At 36.6% G+C, this 27919-nt stretch overlaps 1 protein-coding gene across 4 annotated transcripts in view; it reads left to right on the top strand.

The window, feature by feature from the left end:
• Positions 1 to 27919, top strand: part of ANTXR2 (ANTXR cell adhesion molecule 2) — a 156780-nt gene that overhangs the window by 64125 nt on the left and 64736 nt on the right. For all 4 annotated transcript variants that reach the window (XM_072810653.1, XM_072810654.1, XM_072810656.1 and 1 more), the window contains exons 12-13: positions 7053 to 7148; positions 27316 to 27360. In XM_072810653.1, the coding sequence (XP_072666754.1) occupies positions 7053 to 7148; positions 27316 to 27360 (141 nt within the window). The remainder of the gene's footprint in view (positions 1 to 7052; positions 7149 to 27315; positions 27361 to 27919) is intronic.

Genomic DNA, 27919 nt, shown 5'->3' with positions numbered 1-27919 from the left:
TCTAGTGTGTGGTAGTAATGTTATCATTTATAGATATGAAAAGTGAGACTGTTGCCTTGAGATGTATCTGCTGATGTGTCCATTAAATTTCTATTCAAAATAGAATAGGATACCCAGGCATTGCATTAAGTGATATTCAGTCTGTCAGGCATATTCAGAGTTGATGAGATGCAGTTAGTAGTATTACTCATTATAGGATGATGCCTTTGGCTTTCACAGGCATTTGAAAGCCAAAGAAAATAAAACGCCATTACTTTGGGAATTGATTAATCCTTGTGGAAATCCCACAAATAAAGGAGCCCCTCTGTGTGCTCCAAGGGCATCCAGGCTCAGTTCTGTTAAAGGCACTTATGTCACTGAGCTGTAATTTCCTGTTTACTTCTGGGGTTTTCTTAGCCATTTTGAGTTGTTGACAGCAGGGCCTGTGCCTTGCTCCTTGCCTTCCTCCCAGTGTCTGGTCCTTATGTAAAGCTTGTGCTCCAAGATTATCTGTTAAATGAATGAGTGAAAGTAGCTGTACACCTAGTTTAAGAGTTAGGGAAATGAAGGATGAGACTTAAGAGATTTAAGATTAGAGCCTGAGAAGCATTTGTACTTAGACAGTTATTTCTCTTCATCCATCTCAGAAGATCTCCTAAATGTGTCTCTGCTTCAAAAAATAGTGAAAGATATCTTTTTTCCCCCTTGGAACATCTGTTCTTCTGATTCTTTTGACATAACAGTATCAAGAATGTGTTTTCTGAGCATGTATTAAGTGCCAGACACTGTGCTAAGCACTGTACATGTGCTAAGCACTTAATGACTTTAACACACACAACTCAAGAGGAGGCTATTCCTATTACCTTAATTTTACTGATGAGGAACAGAGCCACGTCCAATTTCTAGTGCACATTTATGCAAACACATTAGAAAGTGCTGCTTCTGTTGTGTAGACCCAGCCCTCAGCAGGGCACCTGGCTTGATGAGTAAGAACATGGGCTGATTTCAGCCCTCACTGCCCCTGAGAGGGGGGTACTTGGGGCCTGGGGACTCTGGAGGTTAGATTTCCTCCCTGCTCAGTTTCACAGTCAAGTAAATGCTAGAATTGAGAATTGAATCCGAGTCTGTCCCCTCCCCCAACCCCCACCGACCTGAACACTTGTGCAATCTGCTATTTGCAACCAGGTTCTAATTTGATTTATATAAAACAGGGGTTGGCAATTTCATTTTTTCTGTAAAAGATCAGATAACAAATATTTCAGGGTTTGAGGACTACACAGTTTTCGTCACAACTACTCAACACTGCTGTTGTAGCACAAAGGCACCTGTAAACATACTATGTAAACAAATGGGTAAGGCTGTGTTCAGCAAAGCTATTTACACTGAAATTTGAATTTTATGTAACATATTACTCTTGGATTTTTTTTTCAGCTACATAATACTGTAAAAAAATATATCATAGCTTGCCAGAGGTCTTAGGAAACAGATGCACTGATTTGGCCTTTGGGACATAGTTTGGTAATTCCTGATATCGAATCTTCCAGAAGAATCCAGAGCATGCAATTATCACCCATTTTTTGACTCTTTTTTTCTTCCCCTAACTCTAAATCCATAGAAAAAAAAAATCGTGGAGATCCATTTCCCCTTTTTGCTTTGTTCTTTTTCGGTTGCAGTTGCTGTGATTATTTTCTAGGTAGATTGTGACAGCTTTGAAAATTTTTGAGTGAGTCTTCTTTCCAATAGTTATTTGAGTTTTGAAATGTTTGAGTGATTCCTCTTGCTCATAGTTATTTTTCAAGTACAGTAGTGACTGATTGTTTTTATACTTTTGTGGTCCTCTTAGCTAGAATTTCAGTGACATTAGGCAGAGTGAAGTTTTTCATTGGAAAGCTTGCTTTTGATGAAGAAGAAGAAATTAGGTGCAAACCAAGTTAAAAAACTCAATGTGTCCAGGATGACTACTGAATATATTCCTTCTACCCTAATTTCAAGCTCAAGGTTCTGGTATGTCCATAGTTAACCTTTAAAAGAGTTTTGGCTCCATGTGTTGAACCATCATCTGAGTAGTAAGTCTCAAACTGGACTCCTCAGCTAATTTGTGCAATCTATTCTTTGTAGATATTTGAGAATGCCATTTTTTCAAAACTATAGTTAGAAAGATTCTATCCAACAAATGGCCAGTGGAAAGGTCATCTAACAAACGGATACTAATCCGTTGTAACGGATGGCCAAATCTCTCTGTATTATAAAGGACTACCACTTTTCAGAGATGTGTTTCCAACCTTCTCTTTAGCTTCTTTAGGTGCTACCAAGTCCTCTCAAACTCTGTGCTCCAGCCACCTTTGTCCTTGTCTTGTCTTTGCAAGAGGCCACTAATTCTGCACCACTTTCTCCCTGGGCTTTCTTACTTCCTCAGAACCCCAGACCAGGTTAGTCCCTACTGTTCCATGTCTCTATTTGTACCTGCCTCCCATCTCCTCACATTTGGGATTATTTGTTCCGTTTGTCTCTCCAGCTAACCCGTGGGCTTCATGAAGACTTGTGGAACTTTGTAATTTTAGCACCTACTTCCCTGGCTCAGATTTAAAGGGAAGCACACTTATCAGAAATTAAGTGACTTTTAGTTTCTGCCCATGACACAGATCTATGTGTAATCATGGCCAGTTTCATTTGACTCTGAAGTCTGTAGCTTGTGGCCTGCTATCTGCTCATAGGACTGAAGTCTATGTGTTTGACCTTTCCTTATTTTGTTTATAAAGCTATGTGAACAATGAAATTATTTCCCTTTCACGATTGAAGTCTTTCATGCTCTGATAAAGACTCTGCGCAAATGAAAACAATGGAAATGGGAAAGCCTGAGTTTATATATTCAGTTAACTGATCTCATGTCTGGGACTGGGGCATCCAGGGACTGTGTCTCATACACAATGGCAAGGTTGGGTTGCGTTACATTCTTGCTTCCTCTGAACCAGTTTTCCATCATGCTCAGCTTAAATATGATAAAGATTAGGTCTGCAGGTCTTTAGAAAATTTTCTTTTTAATTTTATTGAAGATGAACATTTGGAGTCAGTTGACATGATAATATTGCTATAATAAATGTATATTTACATCTGGATGTGTATAGTATTTTATTAATGTTCTTAACAGAGTCATCTTTATTGGAGGAAAAATCAAGAATTTTCATTGCTGGGATGCGTGGGTGGCTCAGCGGTTGAGCATCTGCCTTTGGCTCAGGTCATGATCCCCAGAGTCCCGGGATCGAGTCCCACATCGGGCTCCCCACAGGGACCCTGCTTCTCCCTCTGCCTATGTCTCTGCCTCTCTCTCTGTGTCTCTCATGAATAAATAAATAAAATCTTAAAAAAAAAAAAAAGAATTTTCACTGCCTATCATGGCGAGCCCATCTACTTTACATTCTGTCAATACAATTTTCTGATCTTCTTAATGACACGTCCATAGGAAGAAAAAAAAGGTAACCACTAAATTTTTAGCAGATTGATATCATTTAGTTGCAAGTTCCTATTTCTGAACACAGAGTTTGAGTTCTAAGAAAGGAGGAAGCCCAGTATTCATAGAACTTTTTTGAAAACTGTATAGCACAGACAAATGGTGAGCCATTTCCATGAGTGCTATGACTAGATCCTAATGTGGGAAAGGGCTAGTAGGGAATGCTGTATTCATTTCTATACATAAACAGGTTTGGGGGGGGTATCTCACATAAGAGGTGGGAACATGAATTTATGTATTTGGCAGCATTTCTCCCATAGGGTATCACACTTTTCTATGTATTTCTTTGACATTCTTTTTCTGTTATATTCCTGTTTGCCTACTGTTTAGAACTAGAGTAGTCAATGCTGTGGAGAGTCACACAATTTGTTCATGAATGTTTAGAATTCTATGTAAAAAGATGCACTCTGAGTATTTCTTCAGTGACCTGATGTACGTTCTGAATTGTTTTCTTTGGCTTTAAGGACATAGAACTTAGATATTTACCTGAAAATTTTCTGTAAAGTATTTACATTCTCCTTCTCTTTCTCTCCCTCTCCACTTCCTTCTCTCTCTGTTACACACACACACACGCACACACATACACACAGAAGTTTCTATGTGCCAGAAGTTTCTATGTGCCAAATATATCTAGATATTTAAGATATATTGGTAGTGAAATGTTGAGCTTGCATTTTCATTTAACCAAACTCTCCAACAGGAAGTCGCTAAATGAATCCATGTCTTTTTATTTCTTCTATTTTATGTTAATTCTTTATGGTGAATATCATCTAATAGCATCTTCTATGCCTTAAGAATGGTCAGATAGTGAACAGTAGAATTTAGCAAACATAGTGTGTGCATGTGAAGTTGCCATAGTTATTCTTGCTGTCTTCTGAAAGATAAGATAAATAAAATTACCAAAGATTCTAAGTGATACTTTGGTGGTGCCGGTTGTGGTTAATTTGCAACCTTCCATCAGCTACATAAATGCCTCATATGCTTGTTCCTTCTTCTATTTAGATGCAAAATCAGAAACCAAAGGATCGCTTTAATTGTTCATGTGTAGTTGATTATTAATCTTCTGAACATTTCTAAAAGTAATGAGTGTTTTATGGTTTATGCTGCTCTGGGAATTAGTCATTTTAAAAATAGGTTTATTAAAACTGAAAGGCTGCTAGTAATCAATATCTATAAAAATGGAGTTGTTTTAGGATAGTCTCCATGCTGCTCTATGCTAATCTTTTTTCTTTTTCTTCCATTGTGATAATAACAGATGATACGGAGAAAGAATACACATGTAAAGATTGTTCTGATTAGCTGAACCAAGTATATTTTTCTGGCACTTCCTTGCCACTGCTTTTGAAAACTACCTTCTCTTCTCTTTTCTCAGTTGTTTACATGTAACTGTTTACATAAAGTTTATTATCTTTTTGTGCATTGGTCATTATGTATTGCATTTTATTTATGTTTTTTAACCAGATTTATTTGTTTATTGGGAGGGGGGCAGAGGGAAGGAGAGTCTCAAGCAGACTCCGCACTGAGCACATAGCACCATGTAGGGCTCGATCTCACCACTCTGGGGTCATGACCTGAGTTGGACCCTTAACCAGCTGTGCCTGGGTGCCTCGTATTGCACTTTAAATTCCATTATTCCATTATAAAATATTCTGACTGAATGCCACTACCATTGTCACTTAAACATCGGGAGGTCTCTCAGCTTTGATCAATCCCAACATTTCTCTATGTGGATTCTAGAGAACCCTAGATTTACAGGATACTTAAAATGTTATGAGAAAAAAGATGGTTCTGTGCTGATATAAGTTGAGTTTCTTTACTGCAAAACCAGTCAGAGCTTTATAAGTATGTTAATACGCAAAATGATTTTCTAAGAGAGATATCATAGTAATGACTTTTCCACAAAGAGTTTCATGCTTTGGGAACAACTAGCTTTCTTTTCATATGGATTAGAAAACAGAGGCTCCAAGAAATTAAGCAGCCTGTTAATACAGTGCCCTTCTAAGATGGATACAGGGAGTCCTCCCACACCTTGCCACCCCTCTATCAGCTCTAGGATAAAAGTGGCTCTTACTCTGACCTCTAGGCTTATACTTCTTATTTGTTTTTTTCGTTTGTTTGTTTTTTTTAAAGATTTTATTTATTCATGAGAGGGAGAAGGAGGCTCCCTGTGGGAAGCCTGATGCAGGACTTGACCCCAGGACTCTGGGATTATGACCTGAGTCAAGGGCAGGTGCTCAATCACTGAGCCCCTCAGGGGCCCTTTATTTGTTTTGAATGACAGGAAGTGTATCTCTGAAAAACTGCCCATGAAATCTCAAATTTCCACCTGGAGAGTGTATTGATTTATTTATATCTTTTCCCTCTGTACTCTTTCCCTTAAAAGAAAGCAAGCAAGAAAAAAAGAAAAAAGAAAAGAAAAACAAAACAAAACAAAGAAAAACACACACACCAAACAGAACATTATTACTAGGGATACCAGAAAGTGGGGTTTGGGCGAGACAGCTTGTCCCCTGTGGAACTTTATACCCATACTAAAAATTCAGTGAATACTAGACTTTGCATTTATGGCTTTTGCAGTCTTATTTCTCTGGAGTTCGTTCTCTTAGTAAGTCATTTTAAATGCCAAGCACGGAGTATACATTAGTAAGTGGGTTGAACATAACCTCATGGCTTTCCTAGAGCTCACAATAAATAATGACAGAAAAGAGAAATTAAAGAAATAGTTTATCAGAAATGAACAGATAAATTGTGATAGTGATCAAGATTCAAGTATAGACAGTTATGAATTGTATAGTAAAGAGGGGCATTTTCTGGCCAGATGGTGCAAAGAAGTCTTCCTAGGGAAATGGCTGGAGCTGAGCTGTGCAAGATGACTAGGTGGTCGCTACAGGAAGGGGATTGGAGGCAGAGCCCAGAGCAGGTTCCTTAGGGCAGGAGGAGCTTTACATCAGGAAGTAAGAGGACAGCAGAGGACTACCCACAAGAACCATGTGTGGGTAGTCCTTAAGCTTCAGTGAGAAATCTGATAAGTGAATGCATGAGGTTGCTTTCTTGCATTGATGCGAATGTACCATTTGCCAACAAGAACTGTTGTTTCTGGTTTGTCACTTGCTTGGTGATTTTTGATATTTATCTTGACCCACAATTTAAATATATAATACATCTAGTGTCCTGTCATCAAAAGGGAAGAACGCTACATAAGTTCTGCCTAGAAGTAATCATGCTTGTAATCAAAATAACCCTTTCCCAGAGACAAATGATAGGGAACATTCAGCCTGTTTGTATAACCCCAGATATTGATTTTTCCTACATTCTTTTAAGGCATAATTTAAAACTGTCTGTAGCACCTGGGAAGATTTCATGTTTATTATTGCCTGTTTGAACATAACAGGTATGAGATAGAATATAAGGGGATTTATAGAATTTAAAGGAATATAATGAAAATCTGATTTGACAGTATTATGCTTTCTGCATCATTATCTTGTGTTTCCTTAAAAAAATATGTGTTTGGGATTTAACCCCATGCTTTACTGACCACTTTGTTTTTGTCTTCTACCTCTTCCAGTCTAGCGGGACTGCAGCCATCATTGCTATTTTGGTGTTGCTGCTACTACTGGGCATTGGTTTGATGTGGTGGTTTTGGCCTCTTTGCTGCAAAGTGGTGAGTAAAGAGGATTTTCAACTCTACTCTTGTCAAGCGGTGAGATAGATGTAAAGTAAGGCCTTAAATGTGAGTCAATGCTAGTGTTCCAACAACGACAAAGTTTCAGTTATCATATTGAATTTTAATAGTTTGTTATTATGATAGGAAATTCTAGAAAACATGTATGCCAGTAAATGTGGATTATAAAACTTCATCTAAAACATTTCAAAATCAAGTTTGGAGGGAGAAGAGGAGAGGAAGATGGGTAGGAATAAAGGGTTTTCTACTGCAGCACAAAAGAGTCTCAAGTAAATTGAATGATATTTTCTGTTGGATTCGTGGGGAGAAGCTGGTAATCTGTCAGGTTTTCTTGTCAGTGCTTATTGAATCTTTTATTACCTCTTTGAAAAATCTATTTCAGGACCTTCTCTGTTTGCCTCTCAGAAAAACATTTTAGGAATAAGTCATGTGCACATGTTAGAGTGTCAAATAGGAAGTTTTGAAGCTATGACAGTTGGTTTGTTTGTGTTATTTTTCATGTTTGAGTAAAACCTTTGAAAGAATACAGGTTTATATTTGTTTTCTATTGCTACTGTCACAAATTGCTAGACGTTTAGTGACTTAAAGCAACACAAGAATAGATTCTCTCAAGAATCTATTCTCTTGGCTTTTCCAGCTTCTAGAGGACACACACGTCCCTTTCCTCATGCACCCTTCCCTTCATCCTCAAAGCCACCAACATTGCATCTCCTTGACCATTCTTCTATAGTTAATCTCCCTCTGACTCTCACACCAACTAGGAAAGGACCTCCAATGTTAAGGAACCATGGGGAGAAATTGGACCCACCTGGATAATCCAGGAGACTATCCTCTCAAGATCCTTAACTTTCACATATGAAAATTATTCATTGTTCCAGGAACATCTTTGGTGGGAGAGCATTGTTCTGTCTACCACATGGTGGAATGTTGACTAGTAGAGTTCACATTTCAAGCAATCCAATTTGGATTGTTCAGGTTTCATAGAAAAGAGTATCCTGACAAAGCACTCATTGAAAACTTAACCTCCTACTTAGTTTGATAGTATTCCTTTTATCATGATCACATTATGTAGACCTTTATATTCTGTAGATCACAGTGGTATTGTATCTGGTATTCCTAGACTGCCTTTTTTCTCCTTCACCTTTGTTGACTAATTTCAGCTTCCTTGTAACTTCAGGCACTACTCTGCACTACTCCTGTATTTATTATTAATTGTACTTCAATCTGCTTTCATGAGTCAACTTTACAATCCTTTATCTCAGAACAGTTGGTCCACAGCGGAGGCACAGAATTAACTCAGACAACGGTAGAGACAAGAAGCATCCTGTCTCTTTGCTGAGCTAATCAGTTTTCTGCCATAGCAATTTATGCTCAAACGGTTTCCTGTTGTATTCTCCTAGATAGCGGTTATTTTAGGGTGTCTAGCATTCTTGAGTCTCAAAAAGCAAAAACGTGCCCTGAGATGATTTGTGCTCCTTGGCTTTTTAATTTAAATTTTGCAGTGGTGGATTTCCTTCCTTCGTTACTTTGCAGTTTCATTTGTTATCGATCAGAGGGCTCAAAAGTGTAAAAGTATATGATTTTTTTAAACGATATATGTGAAAACTAAAATAGGCTTCTTTGGGGCATTGCTAGATGTGCTCAAACATAGTTCTTGACCATAATTTTGGATGTTACAGAGAGGACTCAATCTCCAGATGGTGGGAATAGGTTCATTACAACCCTGAGACTGCAGAGGTTGTAATCATGGAGTATATTTCTTTATGCAAGGCGTAGAGGGATGCCTTTAAAGTGTGTTGTCAGGATGTTAGGAGGGCTTCCTATCCTTACAAACATGAATGCTTACTAATTTCTGAAACCTACTTAATAGAGAGATCTGCCTGTGTTTGACATTTAGAACTATAGATTAAAGAGCAACTAGCCCTGAGTATGAACTTATATTTATACTTAGGTATAAATGAATCATAGCACATGTTTACTAAAGTAGATGTAAAGGCAGAGTAGAGGCAAAATTCTGTATTTAGCCCATGGCAATCTGTGTCACTACTATATTAGGAACTGGGGTTATGAAAATGACTATAATATGATATGGAAACTCACATTTTAATATGGAAACACAGAAATGTGGGCAAAGTATAATTGAAGGAGCTTGAGTGCCCCAACAGCAACATTTGTAAAGCACAGTAAGAACATACGGGATTGTCTCAGAGAAACCTTACCGGGCTGATGATTCCCAACTGAGCCCCCCCCCCTTTTTTTTTTAAGATTTTATTTATTTATTTATTTGAGAGGGAGAGAGAGTGAGTGAGAGAGAGAGAGAGAACAGACGGAAAGGGAGAAGCAGACTCCCTGCTGGGCAGGGAGCTGGAGGTGGGGCTTGATCCCAGGACCCTGAGCTCTTGACCTGACTGAACCACCGAGCTGCCCCAAACTGAGTTTTAAATAATGAATGAGATATTTACAGTTGATGTGGGACATTTCAGATGAAGTGTGTGTGGAATTACATTGAATTATTCTGGTATGCTTTGGGAAGTGCTAGGCTGAGGCTTACCTAGCATGCCAGTGAAAGGGAGCAGTGAAAGATGGTTTGGGATTTAGGCAGGAATCCCATTTAGGGAGGCTTCCTCTGTCTTTTAGGAAGTTTGAACTCACCTCAGGGATGATGAGAAGCCACTGGAGAGATTTGATTAGTATAATCCCCTGAAAGAAGCTTTGCTTGTTTTACAGCAGTGTCTGCCTAGGTCTAGTCCTGGAGGGGATTAAGTTTGTAACCCAACTGAGTTTCCATAAACAATTGAAATGGAAAGCCAGTGACAGATAATGCATCTTAGATATGGCCAAAGCAAAGGATCGCTAACAAAGTAGATAGGAATATAAGATGGAAGCTGAATGAGCTAGAGAAAAATGAAGAGGTGATGTGAAAAAAAGGGGGCAAAGGGCCTTGTGAAAGAAATCCTGAATATCAATGGCAGGATATTCATTTTATTTTGTTTCTTTTACAGAACATATATGCACAATGCAAATTCTTAGCGGTTAAATTACTAAGAAATAATTCTTAGCGGTTAAATTACTAGGGATCGATTTAACTTTGATTATTATTGTTATCAGTAATATTACTTTCCAATGGGAAATGAAATGCATTTATTTCAGCTTGGCATTGTATAAATTTTGTTTTAGGTGAGTTTTTTTTAATTCTTTTTCAAAAATCATTTATTATTTATTTATTTATTTATTTATTTATTTATTTATTTATTCATTCATTCACTAATTCATTCATTCGAGACAGAGACACAGACAGAGGGAGAAGCAGGCTCCATGCAGGGAGCCCGATGTGGGACTCGATCCCAGGACTCCAGGATCGTGCCCTGGGCCGAAGGCAGGCGCTAAACCACTGAGCCACCCAGGGATCCTCGAGTGTTTTTAAAGTACTAGTGGCAAACATGTAAATCTAATCTTTCAACTGAAACATTACAAAACAGCTTAAAATGTCTGTTTTCAGGCACATTTAGATTATGTCAGCAGTCTACCTCCTTGGAATCATATGCTCAGGAGATCTTTTAAAGATAGAAAGTCTGGAAATAAAGTCCTGCACAGAGGCTCTAATGTTTGTCACACATTGTTATTCAGTCATTTCATATTTTATATAAATATCTTATGAAATGCTTTGTTCATTGTTCAGAGATTAAAATTTCACAGATCTCTAATGAAAAACTCAAAAATGACAGTGTTACATTTCAGACAGTGGTTCTCATTTTTTTTTTTTTTTTTCCTGCCCTAAGTAACGGGAAACTCCCAGAGCAGTAGTGGTAAGATTTCCAGTGTTGGTGATTCTTCCAGAAGGGAAAGGGCTGGGCAGGTGAGGTTCTCCAGAATTCAGTGCCATTTGGAAAAGCCCCCATAGTAGGCTGAAGAATGGTCCCTAAAGATATGCAGGTCTTAATTTCTGGAAACTGTGAATGGTATCTTCTATGGCAAAAGGGACTTTGAGATGTGATTCAATTAAGGATCATTGAGCAATGATTAAATTAAGAACCCAAGAGTCAGATTAGCCTCCAGGAGGGGAAAAGGCAGTGTGACCTCAGAGGCAGAGATTGGAGGGTGCAGCTACTAGCCAGGGAATGCTGACGATCACCGGAAGCCTAGAGAGGCAAGCAACAGCCACAGCCCTGTAGCCTGTATCAAGGAACCGGTTCTACCAATACTTTATTTAGCTTTATAAATAAGCTTTATAAGACTCAGTTCAGACTCTGACTTCCATAGCTGTGAGAAAATAAATTTCTGTTGTTTTAATCCATTGAAATTGTGGTAATTTGTTACAGCAGCATTAAGAAACTTTCAAAGTCCTTAAATGATTCTCATATTCCCCGGGGTTGACAATCAGTGTTTAGGGCTATTGATTTTAGCAATTCTTATGTAATATGTTTGCAGATCAATCATTACAAAAACTGCTCACGGAGGAAGTATAAGAGGTTGTAAATGGAAGACAATGAAATATTTTTCAAAATGTTAGCAGTGGTTCCTAGGCTATTAAAAAAGTCAGTATGCAGTTTTTTTTAAAATATTTTTTAAAATTTTATTTATTATTTATGATAGTCACACAGAGAGAGAGAGAGAGGCAGAGACATAGGCATAGGGAGACACAGGCTCCATGTACTGGGAGCCCGACGTGGGATTCGATCCCGGGTCTCCAGGATCACGCCCTGGGCCAAAGGCAGGCGCCAAACTGCTGCGCCACCCAGGGATCCCCAGTATGCAGTTTTTAAAATTAGAATTACCTTTCTGTTTTGTTTTGAGTAACCATAAGATAAATGTGCATAATGTTTTATATATTGCGTAGAATTAATTAACTTACTGTTTCAGAGAGGCAAGGAATTTTTGGAAGAAACAGGTTTCTAATTGTTAAAAGTATTTGAGATATATATGTTGCTAGAACCGCTGACAACAGGGATCCATGGACAGCTTTCTCTGGTGCTTGTTATTTGCTAGAAGAGGCCAGTACCATCCCATTCATATTCAGATATTGAGCCACTGAATCTCTTAAAAGCTAGAAAGTAACCTTCACTCTGCAGGGAAAAGCAAAGAACTTGAACGTTTAACTAAATACCCTGTCTCTAAAACTATGACATATACCTTACTTGTACGAATTTGGTTTCAGGAACAAGAAACATATCAAAGTTATAAATATCCCTCTATTTTCTATTTAATAGAAAATTAAATTTTCTATTAAAATTTTAACCAAAATCCTCAAAGTTCCCCTGTCAGGTTAGAAAATGGTACTTTTTTGGTGATACATAAATGAAATTAAGATTGCGCAATTATTTATGTGACTATTTGTTGAATACTTCTCTCATTTTATAGTCTAATAATTCCATGAAGTCAAGTACTGTGTGTATTTTACTCATCATTGTAAACCAGGCATGTTGCACAGTAAACACTTACCTTCTTTGAACTATTTTAATTCTTAAAATTGAAACACTTGACATCTCTTTATCTGGAAGACTGCTTCAATATAGAGTACCTTGTTGCCAGTTTTAATCAAAATTCTGTCAACTGCAGGGAAGCATTTTGCATGAGTGGCTTTATGGTACAATCTTAGTTCTTTGTGTGGTTTTCACTGATTTTATTTATTTATTTTTTTTCACTGATTTTATTTAAAAGGTATCCTTTATAATGTGTATACAATAGGATATGTGGCCTTCACCCTTCTATACAATGGGAACAAAGATACAAGTACATAAAAATTGTTAAATGTAATAAAATTCTGAAATAGAAGCAATTTAACTTTTATCTAGTTGCTTTTAGATGTACCCTACAGGGATTTCTAACTTTTATTTTTCTGACCTTTATTTTTTCTAACCTTTATTTTTTACTTCCAACTGAAATTTATCATTTCCTTCACTTATAAATGTAAGCTACTACCCACAAAAGTATTGGCAGCTCCAGAGACTTGTCACAAATAAGTATCACAGATACCCTATATCACATGTAGTTCTTCGGATACTTTTTTTTTTCTTCAGATACTTTTGAAATGTTTTTTATAAGTATAACTGCAAAACTTAGGGTAGCTCCCAGACCTACTATTGTGTTTCATTATTTAATGAATTATTAATGAAGTAGCATAGGTTTCTATATCATAAATTTTGCAGATTTTTTTTACAGGTATGATAATTATATCTCGATGTAATTGTATTCCTTAAAATCCTTTGTATTTAAATTTAGCTTCATTATTCTGGGAAGGGATCCGGAGGTTCACCAGATTGCCAGAGAGGGGCATAGAATAAAAAAGGTTATGGAAAACCCCTACAATAGGAAACCTGGCCACACAGGGTGCTTTTATTATGAGATTACTTTAAAATTTTAAATCTTTCAGTTTATTTTACTGCATATTTTCAAGGGTAAAAGAGAAAGACAACGTCATTTAAAATTTTGCAGAATAGTGTCCTCTGTGTACTCAGGCTTTTCACTGACAAAAGAAATCTAAACCAGTGATAGCTGGAAGACTTGATCTAGTAATAATCATAGTAAAAGAGCCCTCATGCAAAGCAGACATTTTTAGGCACTATCATTAGTGAATTATAGAGTGTGTTGAGTTTGCAAACTATTCCATAAGGGGAAAAGTTCTCATTTTTTGTGTGAAGTTATTTCTCACCATCTGTTGAAGAGTCTGTATACTGCTTATTGAGGATCCTCATATCCATCCTTTACAGCTGCTTTTCGTTAACAAAGACATCAGCTGCATCCTTCCTTTTTCCTTAAGTTAAAAATGGGGGCAGGAGAGGTTAAAAAAAAACTTATCATGTACTGAATCATGAGTGAAATATTAGAAAATATGGATGTTTTCATCATTGTTTAGCTTAGAAGGTATGTTGAGTTTATGGCAGATTTGTTTTACTATCAGGATGGCAGAATGACAGTCCTATAGCTGTATCATTTGGCATAACCAGACACTCTGCAGAATTACAGATGTAAGGCTAATGAGGTGGCAAACAAAGGCTTTCTGGAATGTTGTCAATTAGAGTGTGTTATACAGCTGCAGATAAATATCTGAATATGCCGGAAATGATAAATGTTCACTTTGCTCTAGCATCCTTGGCCAAAGTTCTCCAACCTCGAGGGAAAATTGCAAGCTCGTTTTTCCTTGGTGCGTTTAAGACATTACATAAAGATCTCATAAATCTTAATTTAAAAAACAATTTTAAAAAGTTATCTTTTTAAAGCCCAATTTGCTTATAAGTAAGTTGAGCTTTCATGATGAGGATATATCTGACTGGAACTCCACGGAATCATTTTCTTAGCCAGCAACAGCTGTGCTGTTCTTTCTAAATAGTAATAATGCTTCTATACTGCACTTGTTTTTTATTGTTGAGGAGGGCTCTTGGTGCCTTTATTGAGTTACTTTGAGTGTAGCCTGATTTTTGGGGGAATGCACAATAAAACAGAAGTGATTTAAATTTTAATATGCCTTCCTTGTACCATTAATTAAAATGATTTATGTTTGATTGCCTCCTTGAAATGGAGTGTGCTGTTAGTACTTACTGCTTCCATGGTGATGTTTTCCAACAGAACACCATTTGCAAAACAGGGTATCGAACTCTTCTGAGTCTTAGTTTATTTGCTTTGCCAGCAGGACCTTTCCTTCACTCTTGGCAGAATATACACTCACACTGTTCTTCCCAGTCCCCATTTGGCATTTTAAATTATATTTATTGTCCAGACCTCCCGCCATTTATTCGTTCAAAGTAGGAATCTTTGATCACTGATGAGCCTGTCAAGGAGGAAGGGAGAGGGAGGATGAGATAGTTCAGACCATATTTTGATCTAGATGATGAAAGCATCTAACTTTGTGAAATTCAGAAGAAAACTTCCCAAATACTAATGTAAGAGAACTTTGTTTACGCACTTCAGAGGAAAGGCACTACACTTGCTCTCTGATCTTATCAAAAAGAAAAGGGAAGCCGAAAAGAAGACCCACATATTTCAAAAAATTTTTCTAAACATTAAGAGTGACTTCTTTATTGTGTGGGCTCTTAGTCACTTAGATGACATTGCTGATAAATTGGGCATTTGTTTTTGTCACTGGCAAGAATCCGTCCTGAAACACTACTTGATCTACAGGCATTGTACAGTGTCTTTTTTTTTTTTTTTTAATCCAAGGCAGTTCACTGTTGACAGTTCTTTTCACTCTTTTCTGAATATTGGAACATATGATTGCATCAAGCTGGCTGCAGGCTGCAATGCTGACATTTTCTAGCACAAAGAATGCCCACATCACTCGAACATTTGAAAAGTGTTAATGAGCAGATCAAAAGGACTGTTGCCTGAAGCAGCTAACTTTTTTTTTTTTTTTAAGAAATCGGCTCTCCTCCAAACTGAAATCTTCATTCTAGCAGCTAAGTAGATGAGATGTAATCCTCCCTGATGATGATAATAACAAATGAAAAAAAAATTGGAGGAGAATCAAACTCTACATATGGTTCATAAAGTGGTGAAAGTGTTTTCCAGAATCTTCAATACAGAACTAAAGGATGCTAAGTGGAAAAAATCCTGGCAACTAGGCAATATTATGCCTTTTAAAATCTGCAAATTCTCATAAAATATGGTGCATATGAATACATCCTTTTCTGAAATGGATGTGTTCTTGCACTATTTAGTACAAGAATGGGATTCTCATGACTGTTATTTTTAAAGTATTTACACTGACAGTAAGGTTTCCTTTTTTTCCTGCACTGGTTTTGCTGAAATGCAGGAATATCAGTTGGACACAGATTTTTTCCATTTTGACTTTTGAGCCAAATGGATTCAGATTATTTTCATCCTTTTTTGTTACTTATGAGGCCCGCAGTAGAGTGGAGAGAGGAACATTTTGTTTTTTTTTTTTTTTTTTTTTTTTTTTTTTTTTTTTTTAATTTTTATTTATTTATGATAGTCACAGAGAGAGAGAGAGAGGCAGAGACGTAGGCAGAGGGAGAAGCAGGCTCCATGCACCAGGAGCCTGATGTGGGATTCGATCCTGGGTCTCCAGGATCGCGCCCTGGGCCAAAGGCAGGCGCCAAACCGCTGCGCCACCCAGGGATCCCGAGAGGAACATTTTGAAACATCACATAAAAATCATTTTATTTCCTGTTCCAACATTTCTAGGTCAGTGATGTTGGGCATATTAATTAACAAGTTATGTCTCTATAAAGTGGGAATGATAATCTCCATCTTTCATAGTATAAGCTTTAAATCAAACTCTATCTATATCTATATCTATTTGTCTATCTACCTACCTACCTACCTATTTCTACCTACCTACTTATTCATCCATCCACCCATTCATCCATCTATCCATCCATTCATGCATTCTAGCAATTATTATTATTTTTTTCATCCTAGCAATGATTAACTACTCAATACATCTTTGGCCTTTTCTTTTATATCCTTTCCCTTTGCAGTTCAAACCTTATTTTAAAAGGATGTCATTTGGGCAGCCCAGGTGGCTCGGTGGTTTAGCGCCGCCTTTGGCCCAGGGTGTGATCCCGGAGACCTGGAATCGAGTCCCGCATCAGGCTCCCTGCATGGAGCCTGCTTCTCCCTCTGCCTGTGTCTCTGCCTCTCTTTCTTTCCCTGTGTCTCTCATGAATAAATAAATAAAATCTTAAAAAAAAAAAAAAAAAAGACGGATGTCATTTAGCAGAAGAAGGTAAACTCAGAGTTTGGAGATAGATGGACCTGGGTCCTGGATTTGAGTCCTAATTCTGTTTTCTCTTTGTATATCCTTGGGCAAGTTATTGAAATTAGAGTCTCCCTCCTCTTAATATTTAAAATGGGGGTAAGTATAGTAACTTCACAGGGCTATTAGGAGAATAAGAGAAATGTTTGTGACATAGAGCAGCAACAATAAATGATGATTACTGTTAATAGTAATAAATTACAGCACAGAGATGACCCTTGGTTCTGGTTCAGTTTCTGAAGGTTTAGCCTTAGCTGTTTGTTGTGATGGTGGCTGTGTCCTTTGATTTACTTGATCAAAATTTGATTTAGATGTGGTTTTAAGGGCTGTGTTTCCATTGTTAACAATGTAGAAAATATACTTGCTAGAATTCAAAGTCAATTTAAACTCATAATAAGTCATTCATTTAGTCATACATAATATTAATTAGATATTATTGGAAAAAATGACCCTAATATTCTTTTCTGGAATAAGGTGAATACAAATGTATATTGATACATGGCCTGTGTAATTATGAGAAGGCATAGAATCAAAAGACCTGGTGGAAAAATTGTGATATGTATTTTTTTAATGTTCTATCCGAATTTTTATGTTAGAAATGACCTACAATTAATCAAATTTATTTCCTAGATGAAGAAACTTAAGATGGTCTATGACTTCCCATCTGCCATTGAGTTGATTAATTCTCTGATTTTATTGGTTGAAAGAGAAATTTGATGCTTCATTTTCTTTGAAACTAACAATATTTTAGTTTCATGGGAACCTATATCTATCTGTTTATCATTTATATATTTTTTCTCAGTATTTTTCTTTAAATTTAGAGGCTGGCTATGAGTCTTTGTGAACATTCTCAGCTAGTTCCTTCAAGTCATTGTCAATCATATTTTTTAGTATCTGCTATTTTCAGAGCACTTTATTAGGCACTGCTGATACTTATAAAGAAGGAAAAATGATTATTGCCCTTAAGAAATCTACATTCTTAAGGGATAATTGAAATTCCCAAATAAACATCTAAGTCCAAGTTAATGAAGCATGAATGATTCAACAGTGCAGCAACATTTATATTTTAGAAGTTTTTGAGCTTCTAGATAAAGCAGTAGGAGGTTGGGGGAACAGTTCTCTGAAGGTTGGATGGGACTTAACATGGAAATGGTCATTTTATTTGGGGCAAGCAAAAGGATCTTTACTTTTTCTAGAGTAGAGATACTTATAAAGGGATGTTTCTAGATAGGGTATGATGGCAAAACTACATCATACTGAGACATTTGAACAATGAGTATAGAAGAACTGGTCATATAAATGTGCTGTAAAAGAGCTTTGGTTTTCCAGGTTGTGGCTTATGTTACCAGATAAAGAGTCTCTAGTAAAGGGAATAAATGCAAAGGTGTCTTTTATTATCCTGTTGTGAGTTTGTCAATAGTGGTCATATGAGGACTTAGGTTATTTTATTTTTTTATTTTTAAGTGGGCTCCAACGCAGGGCTTGAACTCACAACCCTGAGATCAAGACCTGGGCTGAAATCAAGAGTCAGATGCTTAACCAACTACACCACCCAGGCACCCCATATTATATGAGGATTTTAAATTGAAATTCATTTGCCTATATCAATGCTAATTCTAGATGCTATGCAGGATAATGAGTATGACAAGTATGACATAAAGGATGAGTCATGGAGGAAGATGTTCAGTAATTTTCAGGAGGATATAATATAGAACCAGATTGGGGATATACTGTTTATGTTCTCAGAAATACATACTAATACATACTTGTACAAACTGGTACAAAATGTACAGGTAATAAGCAGAGTAAATTTGAAATCCTTACAAGAAAATGAAAATGAGTCCAGATACATTGTGCTCAGATTTAGTGAAATGAAGGATGTACCTTGTTCTTTTTCAAGTGAAAGAACTCCAGAGAGCACTTAAGGTAATCTGCAAAATTAAGAGTAGAAACATGATTTGTAAGGAGCTTATAATAAAAATCAGTAATTCATTGATTTCAATTGTGGTCATTGGACCCATTGACCCATTTTGAGAAGAAAACAATTAGGCTTCTGTTAGGAAAATATACCTGATTATACAGGTTAGAATGAGGGATGGGTTCGATATAGAAAAATAAGATAAATGTCTAGTTTAAGTAAGTAGAGTGTGTGGATTTTGGTGCCAAAAAAGCTTTGATAATTATCGACTATCAATCAATGTTATCAGTGTGTTATTACTTAAAATGTGTAGAATAGAAGTAAAGACTAATGGAGGTGCATCTGTTTGGTCTGAGTACCATACATTTACTTATAATGGCATGGCTACACATAAAATGTTATTATCACTTCCTTAAACCCCTGTAGAGATATTGACCAAATGAATGTGTACTAAAGAAATGGACTAAGATGACCAAATAACTTAGGACCATTGCATGAGAAATAGTAGTGATGTTTAGTTTCCAGATGAGTAGGGCTCAGTAGTTACACAGTTATTATCCTAGTATTCAAAAATAGAGACTGCTCTCTTCTGGAAGAAAGATTAGTTTGTGTGTGTGTGTGTGTGTGTGTGTGCGTGTGTGTGTGTGTTCACATCCTAGGATCAGGACTAAAGAGTGGAAACTACAGAAACTTTGGCTTCTTTTGGGGGAAAATCTTTCCAATGATGTGAATTCCTTGCCAATGGAATGAATTGCTTTGTGAGGTAGTGAATTTCTCTTTATTACAGGAATTAAAACATAGTTGGACTACAACTTGGTGGAACGTTTTCAGAATATTGAAGTTTTGATTGAATATGAATTGGAGAAGTTGAAAAATGTACTAGATATTTTTAAGGTCCAAAGAATTATGAGTTTATGCTTTTAGGTGGTAATAGTGGGAATAGAATGCAAAGAAGTCTTCCTTCTTCCCTTGTTCTTCCTCTCCTTCCTTCCTTCTTCCCTCTCTCTCTTTGTCCCTTCCTCCCTCTTTTTTCTCCCTTTTTCACCTCCATCCTTTTTCTCTCCTCTCTACCCCTTCCTTCCTTCCTTCCTTCCTTCCTTCCTTCCTTCCTTCCAAAATAGATAATCCACTTTGTGCCAGACACTTAACTAAGTCCTGGGAGTACAGTGAGCAACAAAGCAGATGTAAATTTCCTACTCATGGAAATTACACTTTTGTGGAGCTAGTTAAAAATGATCAACTCTGATAGATGCTAGGGAACAAATGGGGCATTTATGCATATGAAAGGAATCTTATGTGCATTGGGAAGATTGAGGGGAGTTCTGGGGTAGGAAGGTGAGGGAGAAAGAGAGAGAGAGAGAAAGAGAGAAATATTTCAAAGAATCTATTGGATATGGTAAATAATTTGGTAAAGTCATTTAGATAAGAAGAAGAAATTATAGATGTGAACATTCTGAGACTGCAACTAGAAGGAATAATTTCCTTCAAAGAAACAGGAAAGAAGAGTTGGCCTTTATGATCCCTTTGAGTATGAAATATTGATAGATCTGGTTTTCACTGACTGAGTTTGGACGTGCAGTTTGATAATGATATGAGAGGTACTTCCTTTCTATAAAGGAAATACACCTGTAGCTTAATAATCTTTATTTTATTTTACTACAGCATTATTTTAAATCTTAATCCCCCACTGGCATTTATTTCTGGGCTAATTATAAAAGTTCAGTTTTTTTTTTTAATCTTTCAAAATGGCTATAAAGAATGGAAATTTTATGTTTATTGATAAAGTTGAATTAAATAAAAGGGCTGAATAGAAATAGTGGCATTATTAGTAGCACTGAAACTTTTGAATGAGTTAGAAATTTAGTCTAACTAAATGTCTTGATGTGTAGTCTAACTAAATGACTAGATGTCTAGTCACATCTTTGTGGAGATTGGATCTGTCAGAGATTTAGATCCAAAGTATAATTTGAACAATGAAATATTATACATAAAATTAAGAGTTCTCTAAACACTATCAATAGCATTACATTTTTAAAACATTTCAGTATGGAAAATTTCAAACATGTACAAAGAGACAGTCTAAAATAGTGAATTCCCTCCTGTCTCTTTCAACTTCAATGATTCTCAGTTTATGGCTAATTTTATTTCATCTATAATCCGATCCGCCTACCCACCCCAAATTATTTTGGTGAAATATCAGAATCATATCATTTCATATGAAAGATTTTCAGCATATATCTTTATTTATTTTTTTTAAAAGATTTTATTTATTTATTCATGAGAGACAGAGAGAGAGAGAGAGAGGCAGAGACACAGGCAGAGGGAGAAGCGGGCTCCATGCAGGGAGCCCGACGTGGGACTCGATCCCGGGCCTCCAGGATCACATCCCGGGCTGCAGGCGGCGCTAAACCGCTGCGCCACCAGGGCTGCCCAGCATATATCTTTAAAAGAAGGGCAGTCTTTTAAAAACATATCCAATGCAAGAAATACTAAGAGGGACCCTTTCAGCAGGAAAGAGACACCAAAAGCAACAAAAACTAGAAAGGAACAGAGATAATCTACAGAACAGTGACTTTATAGGTAATACAATGGCACTAAGTTCATACCTATCAATAATTACTCTGAATGTAAGTGGCCTGAATCCTCCAATCAAAAGAGATAGAGTATTGGAATGGATAAAAAAACAAGACCCATCAATTAGCTGCTTACAAGAGACTCATTTTAGACCCAAAGACACCTCCAGATTGAACGTGATAGGGTGGAGAATCTTTCTGTCATGCTAATGGGCATCAGAAGAAAGCTGGAGTAGCCATACTTATATCAGACAAACTAGATTTTAAACCAAAGACTGTAATAAGAGCTGAAGAAGGGCACTATATCATAATAAAGGTGTCTATCCAATAAGATCTAACAATTGTATATATCTGGCTGCTCCAACTTGGGAGCAGCCAGATATATAAATAAATTAATAACAAACTCGAAGAAACTCCTTGATAATAATCCAATAATAGTAGGGAACTTTAACATCTCACTCACAGCAATGGACAGATTATCTAAGCAGAAGGATCAGCAAGGAAACATTGACTTTGAATGACACACTGCACCAGATAGACTTAACAGATATTTTCAGAGCATTTCATCCTAAAGCAGCAGAGTACACATTCTTTTTGAGTGCACATGGAATATTCTCCAGACAGATCATATATACTGGGTCACAAATCAGGTCTTGACCAGTACAAAATGATGGAGATCATACCATGCATATTTTCAGACCACAATGCTATAAAACTTGAAGTCAACCACAAGAAAAAAAAATTGGAAAGACCACAAATCCATGGAGGTTAAAGAACATCCTACCAAAGAATGAATGGATCAACCAGGAAATTAAAGAAAAAACAATACATGAAAGCAAATGAAAATGAAAACACAACAGTCCAAAACCTTTGGGATGCAGCAAAGGTCATCCTAAGAGGGAAGTATATAGCAATACAGGCCTTATTCAAGAAACAAGAAAAGTCTAAAATATACAACCTTACCTTACACCTAAAGGAGCTGGAAAAAGAACAGCAAATAAAGCATAAAACCAGCAGAAGAAGGGAAAGAATTAAGATTAGAGCAGAAATAAATGATGTAGAAATCAAATAGAACAGATCAATGAAACTAGGAGCTAATTCTTTGAAAGAATTAAGAAAATTGATAAACTCCTATCCAGACTTATCAAAAAGAAAAGAGAAAGGACCCAAATAAATAAAAGCACAAATGAAAGAGCAGAGATCAAAGCCAACACCTTAGAAATACAAACAATTATAAGATAATATTATGAGCAATTATATGCCAACAAATCGGGCAATCTGGAAGAAATGGATGAATTCCTAGGAACATTTAAACTACCACAACTGAAAGAGAAAGAAATAGAAAATTTGAACAGACACATAACCAGCAAAGAAATTGAAGCAGTAATCAAAAATCTCCTAACAAACAAGGATCTAGGGCCTGATGACTTCCCAGAAGAACTCTACCAAACACTTAAAGAAGAATTAATACTTATTCTTCTGAAGCTGTTCCAAAAAAATAGAAATGGAGGGAAAACTTCCAGACTCATTCTATAAGGCCAGCAGTACCTTAATTCCAAAACTAGACAAAGACCTGACTAAAAAGAATTATAGACCAATATCCCTGATGTACATGGATGCAAAAGTTCTCAAGATATTAGCTAATCGAATCCAACAGTATAAAGGATTATTCACCATGATCAAGTGGGATTTATTCCTGGGCTACAGGGGTGGTTCAACATCCACAAATCAACAATGTGATACACTACGTTAATAAAAGAAAGGGAAAAAAACCGTTTGATCTTCTCAATAGATGTAGAAAAAGCATTTGACAAAAATACAGCATTCTTTCTTGATAAAAACCCTCTGGAAAGTAGAGATAGAAGGAAAATATCTCAACATCATACAGGCCATATACAAAAGACCCACAGCTAATATCATCCTCAATGAGGAAAAACTGAGAGCTTTTCCATTAAGGTCAGGGACATCCATTATCACCACTGTTGTTCAACATAATACTGGAAGTTCTAGCCTCAGCAATCAGACAATAAAAATTAAAAAAAACAAAAGGCACCCAAATTGGCAAGGAAGAAGTCAAACTTTCACTATTTGCAGATGACATGATACTCATGTAGAAAACCTGAAAGAGTATCAAAAAATTACTAGAACTGATACACGAATTCAGCAAAGTTACAGGACATAAAATCAATGTACAGAAATCTGTTGTATTTCTATATGTCAATAATGAAGCAGCAGAAAGAGAAATCAAGGAATTATCCCATTTGCAGTTGCACCAAAAATCATAAGATACCTAGGAATAAACCTAGTCAAAGAGGTAAAAGATCTGTGTTGGAAACTATAGAACACTTATGAAAGAAATTGAAGATGACACAAAGAACTGGAAAAACATTCCATACTCTGGGATTGGAAGTATAAATATTGTTAAAATGTCTATAGTACCCAAAGCAATCTACACATTCTCTGCAATCCCTATAAAAATAACACCAGCTCATTTCACAAAGCTAGAACAAATAATTCTAAAATTTGTATGGAACCAGAAAGATCCTGAATAGCCAAAGCCATATTGAAAAAAGCAAAGCAAAGCAGGAGGTATTATAATTCTTCACTTTAAGATAGTATGGTACTGGCAAAAAACAGACACATAGATCAGTAGAACAGAACAAAGAACCCAGAGGTGGACCTACAGAAACATGGCTAACTAATCTTCAACAAAGCAGGAAAGAATATCAAATGGAAAAAAAAAAAAAAAAAGACAACAATCTCCTCAACAACTGGTGTTGGGAAAACTTACATCACACACAAAAATAAATTCAAAATGGATGAAAGACCCTAAATGTAAGATAGGTAACCATCAAAATCCCAGAGGAGAAAACAGGCAGCAACCTCTTTGACCTGTGCTGGAGGCACTTCTTAATAGATACATCTCCAGAGGGAAGAGAAACAAAAGCAAAAATGAACTATTGGGACTTCATCAAAATAAAAAGCTTCTGCACAGCAAAGGAAACAATCAACAAAACAAAAAGGCAACCTTCAGAATGGGAGAAGTTATTTGCAAATGACATATCTAATGTCCAAAATCTATATAGAACTTATCAAACTCAATACCCCAAATAATCTGGTTAAGAAATGGGCAGAAGACATGAATAGACACTTTTCCAAAGAAGACATCCAAATGGCTAATAGACACATGAAAAGATTTTCAACATCACTCATCATTAGGGAAATACAAATGAAAGCCACAATGAGATACCAACTTATACCAGTCAGAATGGCTAAAATTAACAACATAGGAAACAATAGATGTTGGTGAAGATGTGGAGAAAGGGGAACCCTTTTGCACTGTTGGTGGGAATGCAAACTGGTGCAGCCACTCTGGAAAACAGTATGGAGGTTTCTCAAAAAGTTAAAAATAGAACTATGCTCTGAACCAGCAATTGCACTATTGGATATTTATCCAAGGGATACAAAAATGCTGACTCAAATATGCACATGATCCCCAATGTTTATGCAGCACTATCAACAAGAGCTAAATTACAGAAAGATCCCAGATGTCCATCAGCTGAAGAATGGATATACACACACACACACACTGCAATCAAAAAGAATTAAATCTTACCATTTTTAAGTATGGATGGAACTGGAGTGTATTATGCTAAGCAAAATAAATCAGTCCATGAAAAACAAGTATCATATGATTTCATTCATATATGGAATTTAAGAAACAAAATGGATGAACACAGAGGAAGGGAAAGAAAGATAAAAACATCTGATAGGGAGGAAAGCCATAAGAGATTTTTAAAAATAAGGAACAAACAGACTTGCTGGACGGGAGGGTGGTAGGGGGGCAGGCTAAATAGGTGATGGGCATTAAGGAGGACACTTATTGGGATGAGCACTGGGTGTTATATGTAAGTGATGAATCACTAAAGTCTACCCCTGAAACCGATATTACGCTATATGTTAACTAACTTGAACTTAAATTTAATAATATAAATTTTAAAAATTAAAAAAGTACTATTAAAAAATAAATAAAAAATAAAAACACATCCATGATTATAGTAGCATACCTAAATAGTAATAACAATTATTTGATAATATTCATTTTCAAAATTATTGTTTTATTAAACTTTTGAAAATTTTAAAACATAATTGAATCATTTGACATTAAAGTGAAGCAGTTAAATTTTTTAAAAAATTTTCTTTAAACTAGAGACTTGGATGTATACTTGAATTATTAGAAGCCATTGGCACTTGATCAATAGTTTTCTTTTACTTTTTTTTAATTTGGGGGAGGGCAGAAGGAAAAGAGGTTTTTGTTTTTGTTTTGTTTTGTTTTTTAGATTTTATTTATTTATTCATGAGAGACACAGAAAGAGGCAGAGATACAGGCAGAGGGAGGAGAGTAGGCTCCATGCAAGGAGCCCAATGCGGGACTCCTGGATCACGCCCTGAGTCAAAGGCAGATGCTCAACCACTGAGCCACCCAGGCGCCCCAGGGAGAGAGAATCTTAAGCAGGCTCCACACCTAACACAGAGCCTCACACAGGGCTTGATTTTATAACCCTAAGATCATGACCTGAACAAAAATCAAGTTGGATGTTTAAGCCATGCAGGTACTCCTGGTCAATAATTTTAATTATGATGATGTGAAGGGTTAGCTACACAGTGCTGATAGAGGTCTTTAAGATTAGATCACAGGCTTCATTCTTCTCACATAAAGAATCAGCCACATCTACAATTTCATGAAAGAATATATTGAGTAATGATTCATAGAAAAGGATCTTGGTTAAAAAGTTGTTTTACTTCTAGATGAAGGGGTGAGGAAAGAAAATAAGTTAGTTTCTCTATCATCTCTTGAAAAGCAAGTTAACTTGTACCTTGTAAATTTATGAAAAAGATGGGACGCCTGGGTGGCTCAGCGGTTTAGCGCCTGCCTGCCTTTGGCCCGGGGCGTGATCCTGGAGTCTCGGGATCAAGTCCCGCATCGGGCTCCCGGCATGGAGCCTGCTTCTCCCTCTGCCTGTATCTCTGCCTCTCTCTCTCCCTCTATGTCTATCATGTATAAATAAAATCTTTAAAAAAACTTATGAAAAAGTCAATGAGTCTTAGAAGGCAGATTTCAGTAGTAAATTCCTGCTCCGTTTGAAGGGACGTGGTAATCTAGTGGAAAATGTTTGCATTTGGACGTTAGAAGAACAATTTAGTGAAACTTTGTGCAAGGTATTTGACAATTTTGGTCTTGTTATTCACCTGAAAAATAAAGGTAGTAATATGTCTATGGCATAAAGATAAAATGAATGAAGGAGTTTTGTGAATTGTTATCTAGCAGTGCCTACCAAACCACCCTGCAACCTAGTGTCTTCAAACAATTTAGTGTCTTCACGGTTCTGTGGAGACTGGCTCAGCTAGGAGATTCTCTGGGGGTTCTCTCACATGTGTGCAGTCAGGGGGCAGCTGTAGTGGAATCATTTGAAAGTTCGACAAGCCTCCTGGGCCAAGAAAGCTATGTTTGTCACGTCAGCTGGGATGACTGACATAGCTGGGGGCTGACCAGGCACCTCTCCTATCACCCAGCCTTTCCATAATGTTATCCCGGGTTTCTTCCTCCTTCTGGCCTGGTGGTCTCATGTCATGTCCTGACATGACAGCAGGCTTCCTCCAGAGTGAGTATCCCAAGGATATTAGGAGAATGGAAAAGCTTTTTCTGACTTAGCTGAAGAAGTCACCAGGTGCTACTTCTATCTCAATACTAGTTAGTCAAAATACAAGCAAGCCTGCATTTAAAGGGAGAGGCATGCCCATTGAGAGACAAAGTTCACTGGAGACGTCTTTGGCACTACCACAGTATGCTACTAATCTGGTTGTTTTTATGCATCTTTGCTGTCACCTTCCTATGCCACCAAAATTTTTACATTTGATTTTTTTGTTGTTGTTGTTGGACAGGTTATCAAGGATCCTCCTCCACCACCACCTCCTGCACCAAAACAGGTAAATAGTGCCTAAGAAGTGATGTGGATATTTTTTCCTGTATTTACATACTATCCCCAAATTTGATCAATTACCTTGTTGTTAGATAACTCTGATACCTATGCATTAGACTTTTGAATTTATGAAAATTAATTGTTATTTTTAATCTTATGATTTCTTTCATGTGCTGGAGGAATGAATAGGACCTTCAAAAACTGATAAATATACACTGGCCATGAGGCTCAATACTGCATAGAGATTTACTTAACTTTTGCTATCCAGATACTAATAGTCCTGATGTTACTTATTTTATTTTTAAAAAGTTAGAGGATCCAAGCTGGAAGTGTAATGATATTAATACTCTCTTCAAAATGATTATTACTCTTGTATTACTCTATATGTTAACCAGAATTGTGTTAGCAACATGAACTATAGAAGTAGTGCATTCTCTAAACCTCTTAACTGCCAATCTGTTTTAGTACCACTTTTGCAGTTTAACTTAACATGTATGTTGATACTTGAAATGATTTTTGAAATGCTGTCCTAAATTTAATGTCTTATCTTTTTAAATATGAAATAA

The sequence above is a fragment of the Canis lupus genome, chromosome 33, assembly GCF_048164855.1.
Source record: "Canis lupus baileyi chromosome 33, mCanLup2.hap1, whole genome shotgun sequence".
NCBI classification, from domain to species: Eukaryota; Metazoa; Chordata; class Mammalia; order Carnivora; family Canidae; genus Canis; species Canis lupus.
Note: the sequence above shows the minus strand (reverse complement) of the source record. Positions and strands in the feature narration are given on the sequence as shown.